At 45.6% G+C, this 16,093-nt stretch overlaps 1 protein-coding gene across 1 annotated transcript in view; it reads left to right on the top strand.

The window, feature by feature from the left end:
• The window catches only part of LOC126106697 (transmembrane protein 151B-like), a 265,945-nt gene that overhangs the window by 214,381 nt on the left and 35,471 nt on the right, over positions 1 to 16,093 (top strand). The window contains exon 5 of the mRNA XM_049913077.1: positions 13,698 to 13,971. Within this exon, the coding sequence (XP_049769034.1) occupies positions 13,698 to 13,971 (274 nt within the window). The remainder of the gene's footprint in view (positions 1 to 13,697; positions 13,972 to 16,093) is intronic.

The following is a 16,093-nucleotide window of genomic DNA, read 5'->3' as shown; positions in this document are numbered from 1 at the left end:
CCTGAACGGTTTGTGTCAGGAAGTTCAAACTGCACTGTTGGCCGACCGGTATGATGGGAATTAGTAGTGCGGTTTGGTTTAGCCCACTTTCAGTTGTATGGGTTCGTCAATAAGCAAAATTTGAACGTTTTGGGGACTGAGAATCCTTATTTCGCGATCGCGATGTGTCTTCATCCTCAACGGATGACTGTGTGGTGTGCAGTGTCCAGTCACGGAATAATCATTGCGATATTTGTTGATGGCATGGTGACTACCGTATGGTACCTGAAGGTTTTGAAAGATGATTTCATCCCCACTATCCAGAGCGACCCAGATTTCGACAAGATGTGGTTCATGCAACATGGAACTGGACCCCATCGAAGCAAAAGCGTGGTTGATGACCTGGAGAAGCACTTTGGGGACCGCATTCTGGCTCTGGGGAACCTAGAGCCGACAGGCATGGGCCTCGATTGGCTGCAATATTCACCGGTTCTGAACATCTGCGATTCCTTCTTGTGAGGCCACATTACAGACAAGATGTCCAGCAATAACCCCAAAACCATTGGTGACCTGAAAACATCCATTCAGGAGGTCATTGACAGCGTCGATGTTCCGGCACTTCAGAGGGTAGTTAGAATTTTGCTATTCGTGTGCGCCACATCATCGCCAACGATGGCAGGCGTATCGAACATGTCATACCCTAAATCGCAATATCTGCAGTAGCATTCACATGTTGAATAAAGTGTGTGCACGCCGTAGTCTGTAACTAATTTACGTTTTTTAATATAGTTAGTAATTGTCACCTGGTTACTCCTAGATATTTTAAACTTGCTTCTGATTCCAGCAATTTATCATCAATAGCGTAATTGCACAGTCGTGGATTTCTTCTCTTACGCAAGCGCATTTCGTAATATATTTTGTTTACGTTCAGTGCCTACAGCGCTCACCTATCGTCTGCAGGGCCTTTTGAAAATCGCTGCAGTCTTGTCAGCGTTGCTGCCTTCGTATAGACAACCGCTCTTTTTGCGAACAGTATTCTGGAGCTTCTGACATTATCTACTAGATAATTTGTATATATTGTAAACGATAACGGTCCTATCATATTTCCTTGCGGTTCTCAGAAAATTATCTTTACATTTATCGATTTTATTCATATAAGACGGGAGTGTTAAGTTACGTCAGAAAGGATATCTTGAATCCTGTCACAAATCTGGTCCCATACTAAGCTTGTGTTTTATCACTGAACGGCAATGCAGGACGGTTACATTTATCGATTTTGTTCTAGGAGCGACGTATTAAGTCAAATCTGCAAGGAAGTTTAGAATCCTGTCTAAAATTTGGACCGATACTCGGTAAGCTTCTACAGGGTGTTACAAAAAGGTACGACCAAACTTTCAGGAAAAATTCCTCACACACAAAGAAAGAAAATATGTTATGTGGACATGTGTCCGGAAACGCTTACTTTCCATGTTAGAGCTCACTTTATTACTCCTCTTCAAATCACGTTAATCATGGAATGGAAACACACAGCAACAGAAAGTACCAGCGTGACTTCAAACACTTTGTTACAGGAAATGTTCAAAATGTCCTCCGTTAGCGAGGTACTATAAGCCTAATTTACAACAATTGATTGCTCAATTCAGGGACGCGTATAGAGAGTATGTATTCATGCCAAACGGAATAAGGTGCGCTAATCCGTATTTCGATTTCCGTCAGGGTAGATACAGACCTCTGTGGTACACATATTAGAACCTCAATATTATATTCCCACACACACACACACACACCCATATACAGAGAGACAGCAATTAAAGTAGAAAATGGCCTCACGGGTAGTGAGGTCTCCTAATCAGGGTAGACCTAAGTATAGGCTTGTGAACAAGTTGGAAACTGAGAAGCAGAAGTGGCAGTGTACATGTAAATACGAATATTGTCTGCATTACCGTCGGGACATATTATTGAGGTTGTATTATGTGCTGGACATTTCAGGATGGCGTATCACCTCCGTCCCGCTCTGGGATTCACTAGAGATGAGTATGAAGATGGTACCCGTCGTGTACAACCGTCCGAAGCCAGCCAACATAACAGTGCTACTGCTTCAGAGGAGCATGGGCGTTCCACGGAGACTACACAACTTGCAAATGACAACTTGCAATGATGCGCTGATGCAGCCCTGGAGAATGGCGTATTGTATCACAGCCGTCCACAATACGAGCACGAAGAGTCTCTACATTTGGTACCGGAGTTGCGTAGACAAGAGCTTTCAAATGCCCCCATAAATGAAAGCCAAGAGGGTTGATGTCAGGAGAACGTGGAGGCCATGGAATTGGTCCGCCTCTACCAATCCATCGGTCACCGAATCTGTCGTTGAGAAGCGTACGAACACTTCGACTGAAATGTGCAGGAGCTCCATCGTGCATGAACCACATGTTGTGTCGTACTTGTTGAGGCACATATTCTAGCAGCACAGGTAGAGTATCCCGTATGAAATCATCGCGGTGAATCGAGGAAGTACAGTACATACTGACGAAACTAAAATGAGCTCTAACATGGAAATGGTTTCCGGACACATGTCCACATAACACCTTTTCTTTCTTTGTGTGTGAGGAATGTTTCCTGAAAGTTTGGCCGTACCTTTTTGTAACACCCTGTATATTTTTCACTAAACGACAATGCGGAACTGTGTCGAATGGTTTCTGAAGTCAAGAAACGGTGCAGCGATGTCTGCGGCGCCTCGGGCCTCCACGGAGGAGCTGAGCCAGCTGAGTCCCGCAAGATGTCTGTTTGCGCAGTCCGCGTTGATTTTTATGCAGAAGGATTTTGTTCTAGAAAACCGTAATAATATCTGAGCATAAATACGTCACTTAATTCTACAAGACACTGATGTTTCCGATGCAGGCCTATAATTACGAGTATTTGACGTACGACCCACCCTTACAAACCGGAATAACCTGCGCTTTTTTCGAGCACTAGGCACCCTTCGTTGCTCCAGCGACATACCACAATTCGATGCTAAAAGGGGAACAAATGACTTCGCATAATCTCTGTAGAATCTTGCAGGTAACTCATCTGATGCAGATGCCTTTCACCAGTTAGCGACAGTACTTGATTTTCTACCGCACGATCTCTTGTCTCAAAATTAGCCATTTCTGCGTTCGTACGGTGATTGGAAGGAGGGACCCGTGTTACTGTCTTCCACCGTGAAACAATTTTCGATGATCTGGTTCAGTATTTCGGTATTGTCTCTGTCATCTTCCGTTTCGGTCCTAGAGTAGTGTAACTACTCACTGACTTTACGTCAGACCAAAACCTCTTAGGCCAACGACCTTGCCGCAAAGACTGAGGTGTGTAGGGTTGATCTATTATTCTGTTATTCTGCGCAACGGATTAATCTGAGATGTACCCTTTACCCTGTGGCTCCTGCAAGATGCAATTTCCACCCCCACACTACCACAGAAGTCAGATAGGCGCTCCTAACGTTCTAAAGAGAAATGCCTGAAAAACTTTCAGCAATAAATATCTTCTGGAGTCGTCCACTGTAAGGAAATTACACAAAAATTCACATAATTTCTTACGTAACTAGTGGGATACTTGGGTACTGGAGTAGTGCTAGTTAGTGTAAGAAAAACATGAAACTAACAAAAGTTATTATTTACTTTGCAAAAATTCTGAGAAATCACAATGACACTTTTAGTTGTGAATTGAACAAGTTATATCCTGGTTCTTTTCGGAATGTGAAGTTACCTTTTAAGGATAGGATTCGCTAATGAAATTTCTACACAAAGTTTAAGATGGTAGTTAACTTGGCAGAATGGCTGAGAGGCACACCTACTCAACTTGAATAATTATCCTTTAGAATGTTGCTAGGTACGGTCGAGGCTGTCGCGTGTGAAATGCAGTGAAGTGTACTGTTGTGGAGGAAATATGGGGCTCGCAATAGTTGTAGCGGACAATACTGTAAGTTGCGATGACTGCTGTCTGCGCCGCCCGCTGCAGACAAATAGGATAACTCTCGTACTATCTGAATTGACCTTCCCCAATCAAACTCTCCCTACCCCTTGATGAAGCCAAGGATTCCTATTCGCCCCTAGTCTAACTATTGGCGTGGTACACCGGTCAGGTAACCAGTCCACCGCGATGCCACTCAAAATTCGCTCGCAGGCGTTTAACTATAATTCTGTCCGTTCACACTGCACAATAAGTGTGTCGGCCAACACAGTGAACAATGCTTAATCGCAAGGACTCAATATAGAGTCGCCATTTGATTCGCTCTCGACAGAGGTGCTCTCCCAGTGAAGTACTGAGGAGAGACTTGTTCCTCGCTCTCTCGAGTACACGTACGAGCGCACACGCTCTCGTTACATGTTCTCGCTCCAAGAGCGGCAACGGAACAGCCCCTCTCCACGCCAGACGTGAAGGGGTATATCTTTTGGTCTCTTCCATTATTCCTTCAGCTCAAGGCGTCAGAAATATCGTCTGCCAATCAGCATTGCTCTTCTAAAACGGGAGAATGACGTTTCGTTTAAGGCGACCAATCCAGAAACCTGTAGCATTGGCGTTTGGCGTTTGCTGTCTCCCTGTGAAAATCTCTGAAACTGCATTCTATGTGTCAAGAATGCGTAGGCTGGCCGCTCCCACACAATGTAGCAGAATTTGCTTTTAAGCCGAACACGGGGTTGTTCCCCCCCTTTCCACTCGGGCCCACGCTGTCCGCTACGGGCGGTCACCGGCCGACATGGGCTGGGTCGTCCTCTGAAGGGACCGGAGTCCCGCTGTGCGGCCTCTCTCCCGAACTAAACGCCTCTGTGACCGTCGTGTCTGGAATGTATGTGTGCACGCCAGCCTCGAGTATTTCAACCACGGTGTGCTCACTTGTAAATTGCATATCGTTTACATGAATTCATACAAAATTGACTTTATCTTATCGAGTTTGGGTTCGGATGCAGCGTCTTGATGTGCGGAACATGATTGTGAGAGCGGAATATGTAAGCACTGAAGGTCAGGAGACTATGACGTCTTACAAATGGAAACACTGGTTCCCGTCAGATCACTGAAATTAAGCGCTGTCAAGCTTCGCTAGCATTCGGATGGGTGGCTGTGTAGGCGTGTCGACCACTGTTAGCAAGTTGGCTGTACTCACCCCTTATGAGGCCAGTTGAGGAGCTACTTGACTGAGAAGCAGCGGCTCCGGTCTCGTACACTGACAATGGCAGGGAGAGCTGTGTGCTGACCACGTGCCCTTCCATATCCGCAACCAGAGACGCCTGTCGGCTGAGGATGACACGGCAGTCGGTCGGTAACGTTGGTCCTCCTAAGGCCTGTTCGGACAGAGAGTTAAAATCTCTTGGGGTCTTAGATGGGAAGACGCAGATGACTCTAGGCGTTTGTCTTCTTGATGAAGGGGCATAATCCTTGACTTCGAATGGAACATCCGACAAGCCACGAAGAATACTAAGCGGCCGTAAGTGGCGTTTTAACAACTTTTCGTAAGTCCCACTTTTCGCATGGGTGTAAAAACCCATACCAAGTCTTGCTGAGCTTGGCATTGTACCGCTGTAAATGGTTCTGAGCACTATGGGACTTAACTGCTGAGGTCATCAGTCCCCTAGAATTTAGAACTACTTGAACCTAACTAACCTAAGGACATCACACACATCCATGCCTGAGGCAGGATTCGAACCTGCGACCGTAGCGGTCGCACGCTTCCAGACTGAAGCGCCTAGAACCGCTCGGTCACCAAGGCCGGCATTGTAGCGCTCTCGGCGCTTCTGAGCGTTCAGGGCCCGTATGCCAGCCAGCTGTCTTTATTCTTGGGTCCTGCTCATAAGGTGTTCCACGTACTCATCCTGAATATCAGCCAGTAGAAACGTGATCAGTGTATCCACTGTTGTTTCGGTCTCGCGATCGTGGCGCAGAAAGAACGGTACTGTCTTGATTCGCTCGGTTACGTGAGAATGTCACGATGGGCACTATTGTATCTCAATCACTGTTCATTGTCTACTTACACTGTTTAAGCACTCTGTCGTCTATGGTCGACAGGCAGCTGATATGCTACGGGTGACGCCGCAACGTGAAATTACCTCTAATACTAGTCTGGAAAATTTTTTCAAGATCAGAGATCATCACACAGAGGGGTGGGGGGGATGGGAAAGGGGAGGGGAGGGGGAGGTGGAGGGGGCCCCATGATTAAGAATTATGTTCTGTACGAGGAGCCTTGCAGCTTCTGGAGCCGCTGCAGTCTGTACTGGTTTGATGACTGAGTAAAGAGTGAGATTCACAGTGTAAACTATTCCACAATGGACGTTTCACTCTACAACGGAGTGTGCGCTGACATGAAACTTGCTGGCAGATTAATATGTGTGCTGGACCGAGACAAGAACTCAGGACCTCTGCCTTTCGCTGGCAGTTGCTCTTCCGACTGAGATACCGCAGCACGACTCATGACCGGTCCTCACAGCTTCACTTTCACCAGTACCTCATCTCCTAGCTTCCAAACTTCACACTGAGCGAGGTGGTGCAGTGGTTAGCACACTGGACTCGCATTTGGGAGGACGACTGTTAAATCCCGCGTCCGGCCATTCTGATTTAGGTTTTCTGTGATTTCCCTAAATTGCTCCAGGCAAATGCCGGGATGGTTACTTTGAAAGAGTACGGCCGACTTCCTTCCCTGTCCTTGCCTAATCCTATGAGACCGATGACCCCGCAGTTTGGACTCTTCTGCCAAATAACCCAACACACCCCTCCAAACTCAACAGAAGTTCTCCTGCGAAACTTCCGAGACTAGCACGTCCAAGTTCGTCGTGCTAGCGTATCTCAATTGGTAGAGCCCTTCCCCGTGTAAAGACAGAGGTCCCAAGTGGAGTCTCAGTCCCGTCTGGAGCTTTAACCTGGCAGGAAGTTCCTGTGCAGGCTCTTATCCACCGATTCCTATGTGTCGAATTCGGGAGTCTCTCCATGAGGTCGATTTCAATCCGGTGCAATTTCGATGCTGCAAGGTCTTGGTACCAGATGCCTCAGACGTAATTATGGTATGAACTTGCACCATTGGCGGTCCTTACGGTGTCTCACATAGCGTCTATTGGACAGTCTTCACGAATCCTCAGTGAGCAGATGTTGGAGCAACATGGGAATACATCCAGTCAACTGGCTATAGCTGAGCTATGATAACAAACAACCGTTTCCAGCCTATTGGGTCATAGTTCTAAATATAATGAGTTCTGTATATTAATTGGGATTCTCCTTTAGTCGGTTTCTCCCTCAAGGCTTCTATGGTTTTCAGCAGTGCTCGATCTTCCCTACATGTAGCTAAAACCTTCAATGCAGTGATGGCTGGCATTTAATTCATGCATCTGCCAAAAGATATTTGAAAATCAGTTGGCATTCTTGTGATTGTATTATATACCAATGTGACGTCGTACTTCTAAATCCTCAGAGCTCACTCGCCAGTCGACCCGATGGACCCTTCAGTATAACCAGCCACTGTAGAGAATTGTGGCCCATCACATTGGTAAATGGTTTGCCAAATAAATAGGGCCATAAACTGTTGATGATCCAAACTACTACAAGGTACTCTTTCTCAGTTGAAAAGTAATTCATTTTGGGACTTGGACAGCAAAATCTATCTTCCTGAATATGAACTACAACTTCCCCTAACACAAAACTGATGGCGTTGGGGTATCTACATCTACATCTACATTTATATTCCGCAAGCCACCCAACGGTGTGTGGCGGAGGGCACTTTACGTGCCACTGTCATTACCTCCGTTTCCTGTTCCAGTCGCGTATGGTTCGCGGGAAGAACGACTGTCTGAAAGCCTCCGTGCGCGCTCGAATCTGTCTAATTTTTCATTCGTGATCTCCTCGGGAGGTATAAGTAGGGGGAAGCATTGTATTCGATACCTCATCCAGAAACGCACCCTCTCGAAACCTGGACAGCAAGCTACACCGCGATGCAGAGCGCCTCTCTTGCAGAGTCTGCCACTCGAGTTTGCTTAACATCTCCGTAACGCTATCACGCTTACCAAATAACCCTGTGACGAAACGCGCCGCTCTTCTTTGGATCTTCTCTATCTCCTCCGTCAACCCGACCTAGTACAGATCCCACACTGATGAGCAATACTCAAGTATAGGTCGAACAAGTGTTTTGTAAGCCACCTCCTTTTTTGATGGACTACATTTTCTAAGGACTCTCCCAATGAATCTCAACCTGGTACCCGCCTTACCAACAATTAATTTTATATGATCATTCCACTTCAAATCGTTCCGCGCGTATACTCCCAGATATTTTACAGAAGTAACTGCTACCAGTGTTTGTTCCGCTATCATATAATAATACAATAAAGGATCCTTCTTTCTATGTATTCGCAATACATTATATTTGTCTATGTTAAGGGTCAGTTGCCACTCCCTGCACCGAGTGCCTATCCGCTGCAGATCTTCCTGTATTTCGCTGCAATTTTCTAATGCTGCAACTTCTCTGTATACTACAGCATCATCCGCGAAAAGCCGCATGGAACTTCCTACACTATCTACTAGGTCATTTCTATATATTGTGAAACGCAATGGTTCCGTAACACTCCCCTGTGGCACGCCAGAGATTACTTTAACGTCTGTTGACGTCTCTCCATTGAGAACAACATGTTGTGTTCTGTTTGCTGAAAACTCTTCAATCCAGCCACACAGCTGGTCTGATATTCCGTAGGCTCTTACTTTGTTTATCAGGCGAAAGTGCGGAACTGTATCGAACGCCTTCCGGAAGTCAAGGAAAATGGCATTTACCTGGGAGCCTGAATCTAATATTTCCTGGGTCTCATGAACAAATAAAGCGAGTTGGGTTTCACACGATCGCTGTTTCCGGAATCCATGTTTATTCCTACAGAGTAGATTCTGAGTTTCCAGAAACAACATGATACGCGAGCAAGAAACATGTTCTAAAATTCTACAACAGATCAACGTCAGAGATATAGGCCTATAGTTTTGCGCACCTGCTCGACGACCTTTCTTGAAGACTGGGACTACCTGTGCTCTTTTCCAATCATTCCGTTCCTCTATAGACTTGCGGTACACTGCTCTTACAAGGGGGGCAAGCTCTTTCGCGTACTCTGTGTAGAATCGAATTGGTATCCCGTCAGGTCCTGTGGACTTTCCTCTGTTGAGTGATTCCAGATGCTTTTCTATTCCTTGGACACTTATTTCGATGTGAGCAATTTTTTTCTTTTGTGCGAGGATTTAGAGAAGGAACTGCAGTGCGGTCTTCCTCTGCGAAACAGCTTTGGAAAAAGGTGTTTAGTATTTCAGCTTCACGCGTGTCATTCTCTGTTTCAATGCCATCATCCTGGAGTGTCTGGATATGCTGTTTCGAGCCACTTAGTAATTTAACGTAAGACCAGATCTTCCTAGGATTTTCTGTCAAGTCGGAACATAGAATTTTACTTTCGAATTCACTGAACGCTTCACGCATAGCCCTCCTTACGCTAACTTTGACATCGTTTAGCTTCTGTTTGTCTGAGAGGTTTTGTCTGCGTTTAAACTTGCAGTGAAGCTCTCTTTGCTTTCGCAGTAGTTTCCTAACTTTGTTGTTGAACCACGGTGGTTTTTTTCCCGTCCCTCACAGTTTTACTCGGCACGTACCTGTCTAAAACGCATTATACGATTGCCTTGAACTTTTTCCATAGACACTCAACATTGTCAGTGTCGTAACAGAAATTTTCGTTTTGATCTGTTAGGTAGTCTGAAATCTGTTTTGTTTTACTCTTGCTAAACAGATAAACCTTCCTCCCTTTTTTTTATATTCCTATTAACTTCCATATTCAGGGATGCTGCAACGGCCTTATGATCTCTAATTCCCTGTTCTGCACTTACAGAGTCGAAAAGTTCGGGTCTGTTGGTTATCAGTAGGTCCAAGATGTTATCTCCACGAGTCGGTTCTCTGTTTAATTGCTCGAGGTAATTTTCGGATAGTGCTCTCAGTATAATATCACTCGATGCTCTGTCCCTACCACCCGTCCTAAACATCTGAGTGTCCCAGTCTATATCTGGTAAATTGAAATCTCCACCTAAGACTATAACATGCTGAGAAAATTTATGTGAAATGTATTCCAGATTTTCTCTCAGTTGTTCTGCCACTAATGCTGCTGAGTCGGGAGATCGTTAAAAGGAGCCAACTATTAACCTAGCTCGGTTGTTAAGTGTAACCTCCACCCATAATAATTCACAGGAACTATCCACTTCTACTTCACTACAGGATAAACTACTACTAACAGCGACAAACACGCCACCACTGGTTGCATGCAATCTATCCTTTCTGAACACCGTCTGTGCCTTTGTAAAAATTTCGGCAGAATTTATCTCTGGCTTTCCGTACCTATAACGATTTCAGCTTCGGTGCTTTCTATCAGCGTTTGAAGTTCCGGCACTTTACCAACGCAGCTTCGACAGTTTACAATTACAATACCGATTTCTGCTTGGTACCCGCATGTCCTGACTTTGCCCCGCACCCTTTGAGGCTGTTGCCCTTTCTGTACTTGCCCGAGGCCATCTAACCTAAAAAACCGCCCAGTCCACGCCACACAACCCCTGCTACCCGTGTAGCCGCTTGCTGCGTGTAGTAGACTCCTGACCTATCCAGCGGAACCCGAAACCCCACCACCCTGTGGCGCACGTCGAGGAATCTGCAGCCCACACGGTCGCAGAACCGTCTCAGCCTCTGATTCAGACCCTCCACTCGTTCTGTCTCATCATTTTCGTCACACAATGTTAGATCTGAGGAAGATATTAATACCTTCTCAAGGACAAGGATAGACCATTCTTGCATCTCATTTCAGTAAAATTTGGCGTCTCCCTGAAGTATGTCTTGCAAGGGACTACATTATTACAGAGATCCTTTAGGAATCGTCGATAGTAAGAGCGTATTCTGAGGAAACCTTTCACACCATGACAGTGATACAAAGTTGGAAAATCTGTGACTTATTTTCTCTGGCTGAGACGAACTCCATGGCCACAAACTGGATGCTCCAAATTTTTATTTCTTGGACGACAAAGGGCACTTTTTTTGGATTTAGGCAGAGACTTGTGGTCTGAAAACGTTTCAGCACAGTTACCACTGGACTTACAGCTTCTTCATGTATCTACTAAATGACGGCAATGTCATCCAGATAGCTAAGGCAAGTCGTCACTTTCAGATGTCCGAGTTGTCCATCATACACTCGAAGCTGGCTGGAGCGGTAATACAAATGGCATGTCTTTGAAATCATGCTTGCCATTAGCCTGTCTGCATGTCCATAGTTGAGAAATACTTTGCTCCTTTCAAATAATCTATCGTGTCATCGGTTCACAGTAATGGATAGACATCCTTCTTCTTTTGTTCAGTCGCCGGTACTCGGCACCAAGTGCCGTCCTTCTTCTTTAAAAGTACCACAGGAGAAGGCCAAAGACTCTCTGAAGGTTACATAACGTCATCTTGCAGCATTTTCTCCACTTACTCCCGAATTACGCGTCGTTCAGGCGGGGGCACGCCATACGAACGCTAATTGGTGGATGATTCCCACTGTTCATACAGTGGTTTACTGTGAGCTGCTGGGTCTGTCTTGTCTCCGCTCCGAATTTGAGAGTATCCTAAAATTGGTGCAGAATGGCTAACGCAAACCAATGTTGTTCTCCAGTCAGACCAGATAATATCAGCAGTTTGATGGTAGCTGCTTCCCCTGCATTGTCTGCAGTGGTAGTAGAGCACGTTTCTTTTTCGATGGCATTAAGCTAGACTGATTCAGCTATTCTTGTGCGCATATATTGAGGAATGATCTGTGGCTGCTCATGACAATTTGTGTTCTAAATTTCTCCTTGACCACGGTACAGCAAACTGGGAACACAAGAAGACTTGAGGAAGATCCCAGCAGAGATTTCAAAGCGTCGATTGTGTAAGAAGAAACTAATAAGGACCATGATCTGGCATAACAGTCTTGAAGATTTACCCTTCAGTGACAATCGCCATGACAGCCTGCAGAACTACATAATTTACCATCTTGTACACTGAACATTGTTTCAGGCAACTATAGCGCAGGAGGTTTAGAGGCCACTGAACGCAGGCCTGGTTTCCACAACACCTCACAGACCCTCGTTCCCTAACATCCACTCCCACAACTAGAGGTCTTCAGTGGACTAGGAATGTGTCACATGCTTCTAGTTTTGCACACCTACAGGGAGTGATGGACTGGCAAACACTATTCCGTGGCTGCCTTGTCGAAGGATTCATGGGGAGGGACATAGGATTACCAGGCAAAATGTATACCTCACACAACAATGCAGACATCACAGTAGGAAGATACTATACTGGCCCAAGACCCATGTGTGTTCAGAAGCTGGTGAAAAAAAAATTCTGGGCTCAGCAGCTCACACAGCCAACATCTAAAAAAGAATTAAATTTTGTATGCACCTCTTTCAAGTAGCATGTTGTTGTTGTTGTAGTCTTCAGTCCTGAGAGTGGCCTGATGCAGCTCTCCATGCTACTCTATCCTGTGCAAGCTTCTTCATCTCCCAGTACCTACTGCAACATACATCCTTCTGAATCTGCTTAGTATATTCATCTCTTGGTCTCCCTCTACGATTTTTACCCTCTACACTGCCCTCCAGTGCTAAATTTGTGACCTCTTGATGCCTCAGAACATGTCCTACCAACCGGTCCCTTCTTCTAGTCAAGTTGTGCCACAAATTTCTCGTCTCCACAATTCTGTTCAATACCTCCTCATTAGTTATGTGATCTATACATCTAATCTTCAGCATTCTTCTGTATCACCACATTTAGAAAGATTATATTCTCTTCTTGTCCAACCTATTTATCGTCCACGTTTCATTTCCATACACGTCCACACTCAATACAAATACTTTCAGAAACGACTTCCTGACACTTAAATCACTACTCGAAGTTAACAAATTTCTCTTCTTCAGAAACGCTTTCCTTGCCATTGCCAGTCTACATTTTATATCCTCCCTACTCCGACCATCATCAGTTATTTTGCTCCCCAAATAGCAAAACTCGTTTACTACTTTAAGTGTCTCATTTCCTAATCTAGTTCCCTCAGCATCACCCGATTTAATTCGACTACATTTCATTATCCTCGTTTTGCTTTTGTTGATGTTCATCCTTTCAAGACACTGTCCATTCCGTTCAACTGCTCTTCTAAGTCGTTTGCTGTGTCTGACAGAATTAAAAATGTTATCGGCGAACCTCAAAGTTCTTTTCTCCCTGGATTTTAATTCCTACTTCGAATTTTTCTTTTATTTCCTTTAGTGCTTGCTCAATATACAGAGCGAATAACATCGGGGAGAGGCTACAACCCTGTCTCACTCCCTTCCTAATCACTGCTTCCCTTTCATGCCCCTCGACTCTTATAACTGCCATCTTGTTTCTGTACAAATTGTAAATAGCCTTTCGCTCCCTGTATTTAACCCCTACCACCTTTAGAATTCGAAAGAGAGTATTCTAGACAACATTGTCAAAAGCTTTCAAGTAGCATAAGACAGCTAAATAATTTTCCATTTATTTGCCCTCCCCACAATGTGTGCTCAGGGAACTTAACTTTTTTAAGTAATATTTGAAAACTAAACGACATCTGTTACATGTTGTTGAGTTCCCAAAATTGATTTATAATACATAACGAATGATTGTAGACAGCTATGGGAAACAGTAGTTCCACTCGGTACCTTTTGTCTGGCTGGTGCAGGTGACAAAGCTGTTCGGGGTGAACTACGAGACGAGCACGACGGGCGGTCGCAGCAGCGTTGTCACGGCCGCAAACAACAACAACAACAACAACAACAACACCCGCAGCGTGAGCTGCTGCCAGCAGGAGGGCGGCTGCGACCAGCGGTGGCTGGGCTCCCGGGGCGGCCTGTCCCACTGCACCGCCGACAGCGGCGACCTGGAGTGGTGCTGCCGCGACAACTCGGTTCTGGTGCCCTCCTACAGCGAGGCCCTCCTCATGGACACCTCCACAGGTGAGTCGCCAGGGCCGCTGTCGGAGGACGCTGCACCCCCGCTCAGGGGGGGGGGCAGCCGTTCAGCTCCCAATAAACTGTTCTCGAGCTTAAATGCCACGAGCTTTCAACCCAGCACTCCTCGGCCATTGTCAAGTGGAAACACTGCTGGTGGGCTGCTGGTAGGCTCTTATATACTCCAGCTGCCGGCAGTGATGTCACGGGTGCCCATATAGGACCTAAGTAGACTACATGTTAAGCGCATCCTCATCAACCCTGCAATTGCTGGATCCCACCTCACACTGAGCTGCAGACTACCATTTACTGTTGCTGGTGATAAGAAATCGAAATAAATATCACAGACAACACCCCTGATAGTGGCTTGCGGATCATTGTGGCATGCGATCGCCGGCCGCGGTGGTCTAGTGGTTCTAGGCGCGCAGTCCGGAACCACGGGACTGCTACGGTCGCAGGTTCGAATCCTGCCTCGGGCATGGATGTGTGTGATGTCCTTAGGTTAGTTAGGTTTAAGTAGTTCTAAGTTCTAGGGGACTGATGACCACAGAAGTTAAGTCCCATAGTGCTCAGAGCCATTTGAACCATTTGGCATGCGATCCAATCATCGTGAGATGTGTAGTCAGTGTATGACCATACGTGACGATGCCATCAGGGCTGGTGACATCATAGCCAGCAGCTGGTGTATATAAGGGTGTACCACAGCAGCCCATCAGCAGTCGTTCCACCCAACAATGGCCGAGGCCTACTTTGTCGAAATCTGATGGAATTTTAACATTTCAACCACGTGACGCATCTGGAAACCCAAAACACTTTAGCCAATGCTACAGTCGCAAGACTGTGCATTCTTACGTTAGGTATGAGGTGGTTTCCCCACATCTCTTGAGATGAATGTTGAGATAGTTCCTACGAAAAGCTGATTTCGTTCCCCATGCTTCATATAACTGAGCCTGCGCATTGTCTCTTAACGAACTTATCATTGACAGGTGTCATTATTTCCTTCCCATACTTTTCTATCATGTGTAACTAATGTTGCTGCTCTAATATCTATACAGTACTGCGAGGGGCAACTATTCCACGTATATGTGGCCAGGAGGCAAACTAGAAGAAGCTGTACATCATGATAACGAGACCCTCCTATGTAGCGCACCTAGCTTCGACATCCTTCTAGAAACGTGAAACATCCAACCGAGACTTCCTTCTGGAAGCGAAGCACACCCAGTCAGGAAGTCCTTCAATAATGAGGAAGCATTAAGAACCAGAAAGGATTTCCTCAGGCCCTGACGACCAGCCCTCTCTTAGACCCTACTACATTGTAAGTAAAAAGAAGAACAAAGGCACTATGGTCGCCCTTTTCCTGAGATTCGTGCATTACGCCTCACCTTTCAAGGTGCTAACAACCTGTACCAAATAAGAAAATCAGTAGTATTACTTCCACCGTTATCGCTTTGTAGGGGTGTGTAATGTAAAATCTTGTACTATGGGAGGTAGAAGAATAGTTCAGAAGCACAAAGAGTGCAGAGTGCCAACTGGATTCCAGATGAGTGTATATCTGCATGCCAAGTTGCCAATCGGCAGTCAACTGACATGAAGTTAATCTGACCCTCTACTTCTCCCTCTATACTCCTATCTCATATCTAAATTCTTTTCCTTTTCATTGCAGCATAGTGCTGAAATATCCATCAGATATTACAATACAAGTGTGTGTATGAAGTACTGAACAATGTATCGAGTACTGAACGCACAATTTTCTCAAATGATCTACTTTAAATTCTATATAATAGACTAAAAGTAAATAGCAATTAAATAAATAGTCCAAGGTACGAATTAGCCCTTAGTACTCGTATAGTGGTACCACATACCTTGTTTTCTTAACACGAGGAACAGTCTTGAGTGCACAGTGAGCGTCACATGGCTGCATGCTTTCTGTCGGCTTGTCTACAATTACCACGTCATCTGTGTCCTGAATGGTGTGATGCGCCGGCCGCGGTGGTCTAGCGGTTCAGGCGCTCAGTCCGGAACCGCGCGATTGCTACGGTCGCAGGTTCGAATCCTGCCTCGGGCATGGATGTGTGTGATGTCCTTAGGTTAGTTAGATTTAAGTAGTTCTAAGTTCTAGTGGACTGAT

This window comes from Schistocerca cancellata, chromosome 10, assembly GCF_023864275.1.
Source record: "Schistocerca cancellata isolate TAMUIC-IGC-003103 chromosome 10, iqSchCanc2.1, whole genome shotgun sequence".
NCBI lineage: Eukaryota > Metazoa > Arthropoda > Insecta > Orthoptera > Acrididae > Schistocerca > Schistocerca cancellata.
Note: the sequence above shows the minus strand (reverse complement) of the source record. Positions and strands in the feature narration are given on the sequence as shown.